Genomic DNA, 17,389 nt, shown 5'->3' with positions numbered 1-17,389 from the left:
ATTCGGTGGTAGATAGATTGCAGACAATTTCAAGAGAGCCATCAGCAATGGGTGCGACCGGTTAAGGACTCAAAGCATCGGGACCTGCATTCTTGTAGCCAGGGTGGTAGATGATCCAAAAATCGTTTTGTTGTAGGCTAAGAGACCATTGACCTAATCCATCACGTAATTCCGTGATTTTGTTCTGCAAGGATTGAAGGGCTTGATGATCAGTTAACACAGTAAAACGTGTGGCGGTGAGATAATGAGCGAAATTCTTTATTCCAAAAACAATAGCCAAAGCTTCCACTTCTGAGACGACATAGTTTTTTTGGCAGGAGAGAGAGAGCGGGAAGAGGAATCCACAGTTTACGCGCGAATGTTACTAGGATTACGTTGACACAAGATGACTCCGCTACCAGCTGTACATGCATCATCCAAATGGAGTTCCAAAGGAGAAAAAAATCGGGAAACCGAAGAATAGGCGCAGAGATTAGCTTTTGTTTAAGAATATCAAAGCCATGTTGGTGTATAAAAGACCAGATCCAAGGGATGTCCTTCTTGAGGAGAGTGTTAAGGGGAGCAGATATCACCGAGAATTTTGCAATTAAACATCGATAGTAGCCAGCAAGACCGAGGAATGATCGCAGAGTTTCGACATTTGCGGTGATGGGGAACTCAGAGACTGGACAAATTTTTACAGGATCAATGTGTGGGACCGGCAGGGGAAAGCAGGTACCCTAAGAAGGCAATCGTATTGCTAGCGAACTTGCAATTCTTCAGATTGACCGATAGTTGAGCGTTACGAAGTCGATCGAACACAGCACGGAGATCTTGAATGTGTTGTTCAAAGGTCGTAGAGAACACCACGATGTCGTCGAGGTACAACAAGCAGAGTTTCCATTTCGATCCAGCTAAGACAGAATTCATCAACCGTTGCATAGTAGCGGGAGCGTTACCTAATCCAAAGGGCATACGAACAAATCCATACAAGCCATTCCGACAGATGAAGGTAGACTTGGGGATGCTTTCCTTATCAAGCTCAGTTTGCCCAAAGCTGGATGTGAGATCAAGGGTGGAAAACACACGGGCGTTGCCAAGACTATGGACGGTATCGTCGATTCGAGGTAACGGATAGACATCACGCGTGATGATGTTGCTGATACGTCTGTAATCAACACATAAACGAGGTATATGATTCTGTTTCTTGACTAACACGACACCGGATGCCCAAGGAGAGTTGCTTTCTCGAATGAGTCCTTGCTCGAGCATTTCTTCCAATAGACCTGTGATGGTGTCTTTTTCGGCCGCTGAGACTCGGTGGGGTGATTGTGATCAAGATTGATGGTCACCAGTATTGATGTGGTGTTGAACCAATGGAGTACCAGAAGAAGCCTTTGTCGCAAACCAATCAGAGTGTTCATTCAACAGATCTTTCAGAGTATCAGTTTCCGCTAATGTTGGAATGAAGATCGAAACTCTCGAGCGAGCTTCGATGGTGTTCCAGTCGAAGCTCGCTCGAAGTTTCTTAAGCTCCGCTCGGCTTCAAACACAATAGCCTGAACTCGCTCGCGCTTTTTATTACACAAAGTGCTCGTTAAAGTGATGTTCATTACAGAAAGTTATGATAATAAAATTGTGATTTATTGAAATAAAAGTTGGAAAAAGAAAAAAAAACCTTTTGTTTTCATCAGCCTTAACACCAAATTCGGATACTTAAATCAACTATTACTGCAACTATAAATATAATACAGTTGCATTTATGAACATGAAAGTTTAAATGAATTCTGCTAGGTCATGTTACTATGGTTGCTGTAAAATTTGACTTACACTATGGCGGAAAATTTGTTGACGATCCCAACAAATTTGTTGGCAAGATCAACAAGTGCTACTGCCAAATAGTGTTTTGAGAAATAGCTGGCATCGATTTGTTTACGAACAAGTTTGTTGACAAAATCAACAAGTCTTTTTGATTATTTCAACAAACTTGTTGGATGTAACTTTGTTGCTTTTGCAAACAAATTTGTTGATTTCAAACAAGTCTTGTTGAACTATTTAACAACTTTGTTGATTTTACAAACAAGTCTTGTTGAAACTTTTAACAACTTTGTTTGATTTATAAACAATACTTGTTGTGAATCCAACAATTTTGTTGGTGTTTTGAACCAATGTTGTTTCGCTTTTTCATATTTTCATTCGTAAAACGGTATAAAACAACCAATGGTTTTTGATTTCATTATCATTAGTCATCATTTTACATAAAAAACAAGATAAATTATTAAACAGATTTTATTATCGTATATACAATGGCTATGGAGAAGCAGAAATATCTTTTATGATAATAAGGAAAAGAGTCTTTTTCGGCAATCGTTCTTAAAGACGGTATAACCATAAATAGGGCACTGATACACATTTAACAAAGTTTACAGTCTTTTGCACCCGACATCGAACGAAACATAAAACCAAGAAAGAGTGCTTCGTATGAATGTAGTGATCCTCTAAAAAACAAAATTAGAAACAAAAAGAGCGATTTAGAGTAATCTCAACCTTACCTTGACCGTACATCATAAAACAGGCGTACCGTTAGTCCTAAAAAATGATACACAGAAATGTGAGCGATTATTCAAAAGATTTATAAGTCCAAAAGACATACCATAACATGTTTAAATAAAGAGTGTTCTAATTTAGAAAAATAATTGAGGTGGTTCACTTTAGTCTTTTGATTTAGGAAGTATATGAGAAAACTTACAGCTTTATCTAAAGTACGACATCCTTTTTTAAAAGAGATAAAGGAGTATAGTAGCAGCCTACATAAAGAGCAAAACCTACTCCTAGACTACCTGAATGAGAAGCGTTGTTAGTTATGTAGACAACAAAAACGCACAACAGAACGCTTCAAATTAGAAGTTGAGTTCCTTACATATAAGCAAAGAGCGTTAGAAACACGTTGGGGTTATTAAAAGAATGTCCTCTTGAAGCTAAAAACAAAACCAGCATCGTTAATAGACACACATATTACATTGAGGAATAAATTTACCATATATTCTTAGTGTTTTTTTTAAGTGAGTTTAAGAAGAAAGAAAGGAGGAAAATGTAAAACATAAATATTGGGCTTACTCCAGTTTATTTGGTTTAGTAACCTAAAATCCGACAACTTATCTCTGCTTTACAACGGTACTACCGCAGAAAATATTCCGGTCCCCATGAACTTGTCAACACAAGTAATGGTGTAGTAAAGGCGCCGTCGGACCTGGCTTGATAATACTGTGTATATCTCCTCTTTTTCAAAGATCATATCAGCAAGCCCAGAGGAGGCAATAACCATGTTTTGTTTGCTGCATCCCACCTAAAGTCAGATTGGTGGCTTATCGTTATTATTTAGTGTTACAGACGAATTTTTTTTTGAACTTTTATAGCCACTACAACAATTTAACGAGTCTACTTTAATTCGGTTTCAACACCTTCTTTTTTAAGACGACATTTGATGGCGTGAATGATTTTCTTGTCTCAATTGATGTTGCTGAATTACATGGCGTGGTAGAATAGAACAGGCTCATGCCAAAGGTTGTCTTACGTCGCCCTGGTCAATATAAGAATGTTGTTTGTCGCTTCAAAGATATCGTTTGTAACGTTGGCCATGTCCAATACACCATGGCTAAAAATTATTACACAGTTATATAGGCTCACATTATTTGGTAATTGCTATACTCGAAGATAGGGGAATGCGCGTAACCTTTAAGAAATATAGAAATAAAAATAAAAATAAAAATAAAAATAAAAATAAAAATAAAAATAAAAATAAAAATAAAAATAAAAATAAAAATAAAAATAAAAATAAAAATAAAAATAAAAATAAAAATAAAAATAAAAATAAAAATAAAAATAAAAATAAAATAAAAATAAAAATAAAAATAAAAATAAAAATAAAAATAAAAATAAAAATAAAAATAAAAATAAAAATAAAAATAAAAATAAAAATAAAAATAAAAATAACCATGGACAAAATGACGTGAATGAATCTCAAACGTCTGGTTGAGAATAAAAAAATTGTGACAACAGAATCGATAAACAAATCTGCAATCAAAACTTGTTGAATAATTACCCAAAGTTGTTGGCCAGCAACAATCCTTTTTTATAAAAAAAAAGGTCAACAACTTTGTTGACAAAATCAATGACAGTTGTTAATTCTGTCAACACATTTGTTTACAACAAACAACAAATCCGCCATAGTGTTAGTTGGTTTAGCGTGCAACACTGTATGATTTTTTATTCTATATGTGTTTGTTGGTTGTACAATTAAATAAAAGTCTAAAACATTTTAGTTGGAGTTATTAGAGCATATATAAAAAAAATGTTTAACGGAAGAAAAGATTAAAATCATGGGTAAATGCCATCATTAGTCTTTCAAGGACGTTAACTTTAAAGTGACTACTAACAACATTTTAGCTGAGCGAGCTTCGACCGATGCTCCCGCGAACTTCGCTTGAACCCAAAAAAAGTGGCGCAAGTTCGAGTACAAAAACTCGGTTGGAGTTTCGTTCGAACTGGCGCAAGATCGGTGCAAGTTTGAAAAGTTCGAATACTAGCTTCCGCACCAGAGAGGGTATCACCGACAGAAGATAGCAAGTCTAAAGCAGGTTCAGGCGTAGAGCTCACTGGAGGATAGGTAGGCGAATGGATACTAGAACGATTTGGAGAAGAATGTGATATAGGATATAATGTTGGGGACTTAGCTAAATACTCGTAAAAAGCGATATGCTAACCTTTATAAATATGAACATTTAAGGAATCTAAATTAGCATATTTAACCGTGGCCAATCCATCGTTGTTGAACTCAACAATACCTGAGGAGTCAGACTAGAGTTTTCCATAGCAACATTCGTAGCCGTGGATATGAATGCAAGCGTATTAGGGGGACCGTTGATATCAACATAAGTATGATGAAGACCAGCAGGATGCAACGAAGACGAGATGGAGCATACGGAAGCTACATCAGGTGTCATGGCAGCCGTAGAGTCCAAGCTCTTGGGAACACGAACCTCGTTGGAGGCGATATCGATGATAGCTTTGAGGGCCTTGAGGTCAGGATATCCAATAATTAGATCATGAGCAAGTTCAGGAACAACATCGAAAGAAGTTGAGAATGATGCGGCAAACAGTGAAATCAACCTTAGCTCACATCAAACAACAGATTATAAGGCCTATGAGCCCGTTATAATTAGATCTTTTTTTTTCAGCTTATGATAAACATGCCAAAACCTGTTTTATCCCACGCTCTACAGCCTATGAAATATTGAAACAATGAAATAAAAGTGATGGAACCGTGATTCCTATCGGTGGTTTAAGGAAGACTCCTAAAATAGGCGGGCAAAGCTAGCAAAGATTTATAAGATTTTGCCACAGCTAACTAAGTATCTTACCGAGTTAGCGTCCAAAACCGTTGTATTACCATGAGCATAATAAGATAGCAACTGTGTTGTTTTTGAAAGCTTTAGCGTTTCCCAATTGAATCGAGAGAGAATATGTCGGAAAAGTTAAGAATTTCATTAAAAGACTGACATGTCTATACAATGGAAATAGATGTGAACAGAACGTTTGATTTTCGATTTAACGTAATAACCGCTTGGAAAGCAGCTGTGGTTGACTTCAAGACTAGCTGCGTGTTTATGGATGAGGCCGGTTTGAACGCGCACCAGAACAGAAGTAAAGCCTGGTCTATCAAGGGAGCACATGCCGTCAGTTTTGTTCCAACTCAAAAGGGCGATAACTTGAGCATTATTGGGTCTATATCGTTTTTTGGAATCATCAATTTTTCCAAGGTAGAGCCGTTGTAGCTCGCTGATGTAGCTAATATTGAGAAGCAGTTTCCTTTACCTGCCAGAAAAAAAAAAAGGATAAAACCGATGACACAAAAAGGGAAATCCCAAAAAGGTGTACGACTGCGTAGCACGATGTAACATTTGTTAGAAATGTCCTGGATATCCTAGACAGACACAACAAAGTTGGATTTTATATCGTCATGGGTAATTTTAGAATTCATTTTTCCCATTTTGTTGTTTATTTGTGATAGTTGAGAATAGAGTTTAAAAAGAGAAAAATAATAAAGTACTTTCAGACTGCTCATAAGGGGGTATTAAGAGTAAAAGTAGATTCAAAGATAGAGCGGGTTCTATTCTAACTGTCAGTTTGCATATTTATATATGTTAAGAGAAATCGGATTATGAATTTAGTTTGATGGATAAGTTACACAGCACTAAAATAGTGCTTGTAGTTGGATATGATATAATACATAAGAGATTAGTTCGTTTTGTGACGTAATAATATATTGGGTGAAAAATGAGATTTAGCTTTAATATTGTTTTATAGTGTGATTAATAACAACAGTAGGTGGATCACCACATGATCCAATCGAAAGTAGAGGCTATAAGCCTTTATTTATGCTACCATATTTTCCATTTTTGAATCCTATTTAAGAATGCTAATCCAAGATCAAGAAGCAGATCAAATGAAATTCACTTTCCACTTTGAGCACTTTAACCCAAGAGTCAAGGCACTCCGTGAGACTATTACCACAGACGATTGTAACGGTTACATACAACACTCTGAAACGTGCTAGGACAATTACCTTGACAAAGAATCAAAACTAATTTAATCTTTTACTCGCCTGAAGTTTCGTTATCATATTTCTAGAATAATTTCCCTTTGTCGGATTAATTTTTTACGCTTGTCGAAAAATATTCTTTTTTGTCTGAATTTTTTTTTTTAGGCTTGACTGAAAATAATTTTAAGTTGTCTGAATTTTAGGTGATAATACCACAGCGGCGCACCAAATGGTTAAATGTTCCTAAAACATACCAAAAATGCACAATGAATGATTGCTAAAACTCACATTGAATGGTTGTACGTTTTCTCATCCAATGGTGGTTTTTTACCGTTATACGCTGTTTATTTATGCATGTATATGGACCTTTTACCAATCGTACATTGCATTATTATTCGCACAGATGCATCCCTTTTACAAATACACACTTGATATTTAACACTAGTTTGTTAATTGTTCACATGGATATGGTGCTTACATAGGAAACATGGTTTAAAAAGACGTTTAAATTTTGTTTAAAAATGTTTTTTTTTGAGATTTTAAACCAGAAGCAATTTTAAGTATACGATACGTCATCTCTAAAAGCTATAAGGAATTATTCGCGTGTAGATATTTACAGTACTCACATACTAATAACCTGCTAAGGAAGCAAAAGAATTGCCTGACAGACTTACATGTATACAGGTAAAGAGCCATATAGTTCTTAGAAGTAACCTAGAATAAACAGCCTATGATAAAATACGGTCTAAAAAAAAAAAAGAGCCTAAAACTAAAACAAATAGCCTAAAATAAAAAAAAACAGCCTAAAAACAATTAGCCTTATAATTTTTTAAAATACCTAGTTATTGACAATGAATTGCTCAGCATCTATACAACATACAAATCAGAAAAACGTATTAAACTTGATAGGCAACCACAATTACCTTAGATACATCATGTTTTAAACATTTCTTGGTGAATATACCTAAGAATTCTTAATAAGATAAAATGGGTACACTCAGTAGCATTGTAAATTTATTCAAGTTTAGCACCTATAACTTATGTTCTTGTAGTGTATTACATGAATTAAAATCTAAGAATTATTTTATCGAAAGTGAAAAAAAGTGAAAGTGAAAGAAAGAGAGGAACAGGGACAGAAAAAAAAACGGGTTTATGAATCTCGCCTGAATCTCATTATCACATTATTTTAAAGAGCGAATTATTCTTCTCGCCTTCTTTATTGCAATTCCCACAACAGCCACAGGGCGATCTACTCCTATATTTGTAGTGGCACTAAACATTTCTTAGCAGTTTTGGGGGGTAAGAAGCAGAAGTTTCACAGTTGTAATGTTGTAACTTTCGCTTAAAGCTCTGTAGGTGAATAATACAGAAAGTAAGCCCCGATAACAGTAAGCGACATTCTTTAAGCTGTTGGTCTTGTCCAGTACTCGAATTTACTTAATATCTTTAAGGTTGTTTGGCGTCCAGCTTTCTCTCTTCGTGAACTGTAGTCGGTTGCTACCTTTACGTTTTTTTTAATTTTCTGAACAGGGGTAATAAACGATGACTTGTAAATATTCTTGTATTCAAATTGAGGACAAAAAAGGATTTAATTTTTTTTTTTTTTTGGATTGTGTGTTTTTACAGTCAATTGAGTAATTTTACATTTGTATGTGTAAAATATCAGCTGAGTGTGTATTTTCCCAAAACCGTGAGCGGCTGTGTACCGCACATGGTAATACTGTGGAATAGAATACGTCACTGTTAATTCAATTTAAGGATTTTGTTTATTGGTCAAAAAATAAAACCATTTTTTATATCGGTTTGATGATAAAACCCACGATGCGATCTATACACGTAATTATAAATTCCCATTAAAAGCATCCCCAGCGGTTTGCTAAATGTTTTTGTAAATTTATTATTTTTTGTTATGGAGAGATTTATTTTTTGAAATTTCCACTATCGTTTGTTAAAAAAATATTAAACTTCGGTGCTTGTCATGTAATTTTTTTTCACTTTTTTTCACTTTTTTTTACTTTTTTCACTTTTTTCACTTTTTTCACTTATTTCACTTATTTCACTTTTTTCACTTTTTTCACTTTTTTCACTTTTTTCACTTTTTTCACTTTTTTCACTTTTTTCATTTTCATTCACACAATTTCTGCAATGTTGAGTTTCGAAAAATTATTTGGCAATGACCCTGCAAAGGATTATGAAATGCATCTTACTGCTATGAAAGATTTTCTAAGGATATGAAAAAAGTCAAAAAGCCAAAGCCTCGTGTTATCAAAAAACATCGAGTTGTCAAGAGAGGACTACAGCAAGACTTGAAACGCTTCTGAACGATTACTTTTTGAAAAAAGCCAAGATATTCCGACGCTGCCTTTCGTCGAAAATACAGATTGAGGAAACGTCTCTTCTTCCGAATCACCGAATCAGTGACGGCTCATGATAGCTACATTGAGCAAAAGTATGATGCGGCCAACGTCATAGGCTTTACGTCACTCCGGAAAGTAACAGCAGTCATTGGGAAACTGGCTTATGGAGTAGAATCGGATGCAATCGACGGCACATTTCGCAAATCTAAACTTTCAACCCAACAATCCTTAAAAAAATTAGCAAATGTTGTTGTGGCTGTGTAGAAGGAGGAGCATATGAGGACTTCTAGGGAAGAGGATTTGATCGTTTGTTGGCGATCAGTGAAGGGAAAGGCTTCACTTTTTTTTTTGGTCCTGTTTGCATGCATCCAGAAAAATATCAATATTTTAGGCTACATGTGATTCCGTCTTCCAGCCAGAATACTCCAGCATGTTCTACGACATACAGAATCTTCCTTACTCGAAGATTCGTGCTACTGTTCTCTAATATCAGTCCAATACGCATCAGGCTCTCTTTTCTGTACCCGTAATTGAATCAAGGCAAAAAGAAGACTTAATATCAACAGATCTTCATTTCTCAACATAAGAAAGCATTTTCGTTCACCTTTCCACAGTTATTTTGGGACAACACGTAAGATTTAGAATAGCTTGGGTGATTTTACTATTCCGGTTATCCTTGCCGTTTTTATAATATGCAACATCGGGATTTTGACTGCTTATTTATGACCTTTTGTAGCTGAAGGGAGAAATAGTACTTCAAGTCTTCATTTCGTTTGGAAATCTTGTTAAAAGTAAAGAAGGAAAAGAGTCACAAATCACTTGATTCAAAAATTTTAACACTTTCTTTTCTTAACCGGACATTTAACACAATATCAATTATTTTCATATACGTTTAATGCAAGAGCATCCGATTTATTTATATTTGGTAACTACTGTGGAGATACTACGACAAGAATTAATTTTGAACTAGTTTTTATTTAAAAAAAAACCAATATTAACTTCGAGCACGCATTCTCTTACGGTCGCGATTATTTTCTTCTTCACAAGGAGAAGAAGGACGACGAGGGGAAGAAACAAGACGAGGGGAAGAAGAACCAGAAGACGCAACAGAAGTCGCACGGGGGGAAGGAGAGGAGGGAGGAGTCAACTCAACCCCAAACAAAGCAAAAGAACCAAAGGACAAACCTGGGGACGCAGGGGCCGAAGAACAGACAGGAGAAGCAGCTGACGCCAACACGGGAGAAGCAGGAAAAGAATCCCAACCGAAAGAAGCAGAAACCGAAGAAACGACTGGGGAAGGGGGGAAGGAAGGCAAACCAAGAGGAGCGCAAGCGGAAGACAAGCCCGGAGAAGAACGAACGGAAGAACAGCCGGAAGAAACAGCAACCGAAGTCAAAGAAGGCAAAGGTGGAGAACCACCACAAACACCAGAGGCAACCGAAGCAACAGGAGCAACAGAAAAAGAAGCGTTATCCTCAAGGGAGGAAGAAACCGCAGGAATGGCGTTATCCCCGAAAGGGAAAGAAACCGCCGATGATGCGTTATCCCCATTTGGGGAAGAAACCGCAAGAGGAGACACGGACAAACAGGGAGCAACGGCAGAGCGAGATACATCCGCACGAGCGACAGACGACGAAACACAGGAAAGAGAAGCAGAATTGTTTACAAGCCAGGCTTGTGTTAAAGCTTCACATCCGAAAGCAAAGGACGGAACGCGAGAACGGACGGGAAAGACCGACGGAAAAGAAGGCAAAAGACCACCACTAAGACATGGCATTCCCACCACGCAAGCACAATCCAAAGAGTAACATTTATACTCCTTCTTTGTGACAGTTGGCAAAGAAGCAGCAGAAGAAAAGGGTCGACGAACCGAATCCTCGGGAGGAGGAGCAGGCAAAGGAGAGGTCTGTGCAAAAAGCTCAGGATTATTTTTGAAAGTGGTGAGAGGTATGATACCTCTACCAAAACAGACGTAAACATCACCGATTGGCTCTGGTACAACAGGAACCTGTTTTTTGTCACGAACAACAACAATCAAAGAGGAAGAAAGGAACCAAATCATTTTTTCCCAAAGGAAAAACAAACAAAATTTGGTCCAAAACCAGGGAAAAGCCGAAAAAAGAAACGCCGAATGTGTTAATTCACACAACAATCTATTAAATGTCAACATTAGAATCGTGTTTAAAGCATTAATGATTACTGATTTCGTTTTACTTACTCGTCAAGAAGAATATACGAGAGCATTTTTCCAAGAATCGTTAATGGGAGAAAGAGAAAAAAAAAAGACCCGCCGCTTTTTGAAAAAATAAAAACTAAGATTGCTGCGCAACGTAAAATGATGATGTCATTGATTTTAGTCCTAAAAATCGTGTTCGGAATCCAAATTATTTTATTTCAACAAAATGTATTTTTTTTTTTTTTTGCTATTGACATACAAAAAATTTGGCTATTGACTTTCCATTTACGATCTGGAATGCACCAAACTCTTAAAATAGACAGAAATTGAAAGACAGAAAGATGACATAAAAGTTTTTAAAAACTAAGAAAAGGTTTTGAAAAGCGGTCAAATATAATATATAATGCCCGTCCACGCTCCATTGGACATTGTTTTGAAATGGTGATCAGATTACCGAATTTTTTCGAACTTCAGTTGGTAACTATTTGAAAATGATTAAACTAGGTCAATCGCTTTGGTAATCTTTTATGTACTTTCAAAATGTTTTAGTTTTACTCGCATGTCTTTATGAAGGCTGTAGTTAAAATACTGTGAACGAAAAGGACAAGACGTACCTTTTATTGTCCAAAAAAACATGCGTTCTTTTAAAGAAATCGACTGATCTTCTAATGTGTCAAAAAGGAAAGTCATTAAATTGAAATGGACACTTCAAAAATCGTTGCAATGGAGTATGTTTTGCCTAAATATGAACGAACTCTTCAATATAGGCTTATACTATTGAAAATTTAAACGAGATTTTTATGTTTAAAGTAGAAAAGTTGGAGATCAAAACAGGCTGCCAATGTGGCAAACTTACGTTATCACACGGCAAACGAATGATAAAATCGAACGAGAATGTCCTCGAGAGAAATATACTTAAAAACCAAGACAAATCTTGGTGCCATTATCACACTTTGCCCACGACATGAAGAACATAAAGTTGTTTTGGTACGGTTTGTTTATGAGCACGCTTATACAACAAGCCAGGTTGCTATGGATGATTTGACAACGAAGTTTGAGTGTCTAGAAGTTAAGAAGGCTAGAGTTGTCGATCTCTTGGGTGAAAATGCGACATAAGAATTATAGTCGTTAGCCCCCATCCAGTAGATTATTACAAAGAAGGATCCTTCCACGTACGGAGCAATTAGATTAAAGACTTTATTGAAAATAACCGGAAATACCTGTACGATTACATTTTTGGATATCAACATGCGTCCTAGGCCGATCACAAGCAAACTGTATTTCAAATACAAATTGCTTAATTCATAAAAAAGAGTGTCCCCGCAAACTATATATATTAGCTTATGCTATCATTTCGAAAATTTTTAGGTTCACTATACTCATTTTCCTTTTGAATTTCCGTTCGCATTATTTTTATTTCATTTTTGGATTTTTTTTTCGTTTTTTTTTGCTTGAGCTTCAATAATAACTTTATAGTGCTTACACCTACGCAAACAAATACCTTGATCGCCGTTTTGGTCTTACGCAAAGAAATGAAAGGTATAAGAACAAGACGGAAACGAATAGTTTTCGTGTAGAATTAGCCGGATCTTAATAGATACAAGGACAAGTCTCTTTATACTTACAAGGCAAACCTAAGTACACGTTAGGACAAAAAGGGTTGCGAGAAGATAAAGAGGATAAGGTAGAAACGTTAAAGGTTTATATAATAATAATAGAAGTATACAAGATATCGGATAAAGTTCAGTACTTCTCTAAATAATTTTACGGATTTGGAATAAAAGGAACATAATCTGAAAGACTATATTCTTAAAGTAAAGAGTCTTGGGTAAGGTCTTGAGGCGTGGTACTGTGTCAGGATTATGGTAGGAGGGTGATCGCGTATATTTTTTTATCGGGAGCCGTAGTCCTATGGTGCTGATTCGGGGTGAGTCTCATGGTGTGATTTGATGGTTTGGGCAAACCAGCTTTCAAATGTGATTTGCATATGCATACAGATCAATACGGGGGTTGTTGTGCATATGTACGCATTTAATTATTTACCGAATGGTTAATGAAAATCTTTTAATATCGAGCTAGAGCTATAGCAGTAACTTACAATGGTCTTACGTACACCGTCTACATAATCAACAGCCGAATCCAAGTTAAAGACGGGAACCTAAAATTATCTGTTGGGGATTGCCCTGTAATATTCATGAAAATTAAGTCAAATGATAGATATACGGGGTCGTAGCGATCAGTTCCCAGTGTCCTAGAGATTTTCTAGATTATGTGAAATAACTAGAAAGAGTTCGTTTTTGTAAGTTTTAAAACGTTGGTTGGAAGTAATGCTAGGCTGACGTCGGATTTAAGAATATAAATCAGGGTGATAAAGGTCTGGGTGGGTTTAAGACATAATTGATACATATTAAAGCGAGATCAGAGGCTGTTGTTGCTTTAGAGCATGCGACATATATCAATGACCTCTGTATTTTGAGCTTAATGTTGTGTTTTAAGGTAAAGTAAAATTATAAAAAGATTACAGAAGTAGTTTGAGACTGTTTACAAGATGACTTTACTAATAAATGAAATATACGAGTATTGATTTAAATGATTGTCTGCTGTGTTTAAATCTCTAGTACTATTTTGAAAATATAATTGATTAACCAAAAATGTATACGATTTTTACGTAGTCACTAATTTAGTCTTGTTTAATAAATGTTTACTCTTGTGAACTCTCTTTGCTTAAAACTAAATTTTAAGTATTTCTCAGACTTACTAAATCAGACTTGTGACGTAATATACTTATAGTTCTTCCTATGACTTTAATTTTATGATGATATCACAAATAGTATCAGCATGAATAAACTTTTGTTAGCACTAATATGTCTATTACCTTCTAGGTCACGTCATCCAGCTCAAAAATTTACCGCAGCGCAACGAGTGTCAAGCTTTACAGAAACAGAGGTGTCAGAAACAGAACAAGAACAGAAAGAAGACTACTTGGTGACACGAGAGTCAGAGTAAAAATGATAAATAAAGAAGTTTATTTCAGAGAAGGGGGTAGGGTTAGTACTAAGATCCAGAATAACGTTTTTCTAATAAATAACTAACATCTATTTATACTATTTCTTATACATGGGAAAAGCTACGATGGGTTTAAATTATAGATTAACAAGGGACTTTACGGAACAGATATCATGAGCAGATTATTTGACAAGGATGAGTAATTGAGATTCGACGAGTAATAGCAGGCTGGATTTAGTTGACATTGAATAATTAGATGGTTCGGGGAATATCTCTGATTTGACACGGGCGGGAAAACTGGATTGGGATATGAAGTAATAGATGATCGGAAAAAGGTTTACTAAGGTTGAGTCAGACAAGAGGCGGGAAATATATTGGAATACAGATTGGTGGTAGGTTTTACAAGGAATTCAGGAAGCGGGCAAGATATACAGATATGATTTTGGGTACAAGGTTTTACAGGGAGTTTGGTAGCGGACAAGGTATACTGATATTATTTTGGGTACAAGGTTTTACAGGGAGTTTGGTAGCGGACAAGGTATACTGATATTAGATTTTAGGACAAGGTTTCACAAGGGTTTAAAATCAAGGCATGATCTAGGACATGATGAAATGAGTTCATGACAGTCGCTCCCTCTTTACGGTCGAGCAACTGTGAGACTCTTTTCACATGGTCGGGTTGGGTGCAAGGTATGAAATTTCTTGATAGCTGATTTACAATGGGTAAGATTTTTTGTAGGTTCCCAAGTTCTATCCATGGTGCTATAGCCTTTCCAGTGTACCAAGTATTGTAAGTTATTTCTATTGAATCTTGAATCTACAATGTAGTCCACTTCGTATTCTTGATGTTCATCTACGATTATAGGTGGTAATTCACGAATGGGGCGACCAGGGATTTTATCAGGCTTATACGGTTCTAGAAGGTTTACGTGAAACACTGGGTGTATACGCATCGTTGGAGGTAGGTCCAATTTGTACGCACGGGATCCAACTAATGCTACAATCTTGAACGGCCCTAGACGCTTGTAGTCTAGTTTACCAGTTGGGCGTTGTGATTTGATGTTTTTCGATGAGAGCCAAACCTTGTCATTGATTTTGTAATTGGGACCTGGTTGTACGTGTCTATTATAAAATTCCGTATGCTTTTCTTGGGCTAGTCCAATATTGAATTTCATTTCTTGGTGTAAGTCATGAATATTTTGTAAGCGGACGTCTGCAGGGGATTTATCTTGATCGGACCTTGGTAGTGTTACTGACATTCGTGGGGATATCCATATACTGCATAAAAAGGAGTGGTATTTGTTGATGAATGTTTTGCATTGTTATAGGCAAATTGTGCTATGGGTAAATAATCACTCCAGTCAGATTGTTGGTAGTTGATGTAACATCGTAAGTATTGTTCAAGTATAGAGTTGATACGTTCTGTTTGACCATCCGTTTGTGGGTGAAAAGCAGTGGACAATTTTTGTGTGACTTTTAATCCTTTCATGACAGACCTTGTGAATAATGACGTGAAGGTAACTCCACGGTCAGAGATTACGCTATCGGGGGTTCCAAAATGACAAAAGACATGAGTGATAAACAGACGTGATGTTTCTTCTGCATTGACTTGATTTGTAGTGGGTATGAACAATGCCATTTTACTGAAGCGATCGACAAACACGCAAATTGCCGTGTAGTTTTTGGATGGTGGAAGTTGGGTTATAAAATCAACTGATATGGATGTCCAAGGTGAGTCCGGGATTGGTAGAGGTTGTAGAAGTCCATATGGTTTGTGATGGCTATTTTTGTTTCTGATACACGTTTCGCAACCAGAAACATAGTCCTTGATGTAGGTACGCATACCGGGCCAGTAATAATTTCTTGATACCATATCATACGTCTTTGCGATACCAAAATGTCCAGCGGCAGGTGTATCATGACATTCTTCTAAAATAATTCTTTTTACATCGTCAACATGAGGTACACATATTTTTCCTTCATGAAATAAAATATTATCGTTAAAGCTGTATTTGGTCCCAGCCTTATTTTCAGGAGATGTTTTGACTGTGTTGATAATTGGTCCAAAATAAGAGTCTTCAGGTAATGCAAGGATGATTTTCGGCAGGATAGGGTTTGTTTCGAGGTCAATGGGTACGGAGATAACAGAGTTTAAAAATAATTTTGGGTCTAGCAAGGTCATATTAGTTTTTCCACGAGAGTCACCCCCCTCAAAAGGGCGGTCTTTACGAGAGAGCGCATCAGCAGCAGCATTGTGCTTGGCAGCACGGTAAACAATGAGGTAGTTGAAATCACCAAGAATCTCAGCCCAGCGAACTTGTCGGCGACTGAGGTTGCGAGTAGTTGAAAAGTACTCTAAATTTTTGTGATCCGTCAAAACAATGGTTGCATCTGATGAAAATTCCAAGTAGTGTCGCCAATGTTTGAAAGCAGCAACAATAGCCAGAAGTTCCTTATCGTATATCTGGTAGTTAAGTTCAGCCGGAAGAAGTTTTCGTGAGTAAAAAGCGATTGGATGGTTATAGCCATCGGGACCAGTCTGGCTACATACGGCACCAAGAGCAAAGTCAGAAGCGTCGGTCTCGATTATGCAAGGTAACTGTGGGTTAAAATGGAGTAGTACTGGATTACTAACAATACGATTCTTGAGATCATTAAAGGCGTTGATGGCAGAGCTATCCCAACGAAAAGGAACATCCTTTTTAAGTAAGCTAGTCAATGGGACACATAGTTTGGAATAATTTGCAATAAATCGTTTGTAAAAATTTGTCAATCCGAGGAAAACTTGAATATCGTGGACACTGGTGAGATCTTTCCAGTCTTTAATTGCATCGACCTTTTCTGGATCTATTGAGATATGATTGGGGGTAATAACAAAACCAAGAAATTGTACACTCTTCACGTCGAATTCGCATTTTTCCAATTTTAGAGAGAGTTGAGCATCCTTTAGCTTCTGTAACACCAGACGTACATGATTCGTGTGCTCCTCCGGATTGCTGGAAAAAATAAGAATATCATCGAGATAAACAACGACAAAAGAGTCTAGATATTGTCGCAGGGTGTCGTTGACTAGAGCTTGAAAAGAGCCAGGAGCATTACAAAGACCAAAAGGCATGACACGATATTGAAAATGACCATAACGGGTACGAAAAGCTGTTTTCCATTCATGACCTTTAGCTATACGAAGAAGATTATATGCACCACGCATATCAAGTTTGGTAAATATAGCCCCAGTATGTAGACGATCCAAGGTTTCGCTTATAAGTGGTA

The 17,389-nt window shown here is 36.6% G+C and overlaps 2 protein-coding genes across 2 annotated transcripts; both read right to left on the bottom strand.

Moving 5' to 3' along the window:
- Positions 1–3,145: 3,145 nt before the first annotated feature.
- Positions 3,146–6,893, bottom strand: EV154DRAFT_488273 (uncharacterized protein; the record flags this gene model as incomplete). Its single annotated transcript, XM_051599082.1, has 6 exons — positions 3,146–3,314; positions 3,554–3,634; positions 3,667–3,712; positions 4,575–4,737; positions 4,824–5,044; positions 6,869–6,893. 6 exons carry the CDS (start codon positions 6,891–6,893, stop codon positions 3,146–3,148), a joined length of 705 nt encoding a protein of 234 aa, XP_051450654.1.
- Positions 6,894–9,931: 3,038 nt separating this feature from the next.
- EV154DRAFT_607910 (uncharacterized protein) lies at positions 9,932–11,185 on the bottom strand (the record flags this gene model as incomplete). The annotated part of the gene is made up of 2 exons (XM_051607641.1): positions 11,156–11,185; positions 9,932–11,090 (listed from the first exon to the last, which is right to left on the bottom strand). Exons 1-2 carry the CDS (start codon positions 11,179–11,181, stop codon positions 9,932–9,934), a joined length of 1,185 nt encoding a protein of 394 aa, XP_051450653.1. The 5' UTR covers positions 11,182–11,185.
- Between the last annotated feature and the right edge of the window lie 6,204 nt (positions 11,186–17,389).

Source organism: Mucor mucedo (assembly GCF_025094135.1).
Source record: "Mucor mucedo strain NRRL 3635 chromosome Unknown EV154scaffold_235, whole genome shotgun sequence".
In the NCBI taxonomy this organism is placed as follows: domain Eukaryota; kingdom Fungi; phylum Mucoromycota; class Mucoromycetes; order Mucorales; family Mucoraceae; genus Mucor; species Mucor mucedo.
Note: the sequence above shows the minus strand (reverse complement) of the source record. Positions and strands in the feature narration are given on the sequence as shown.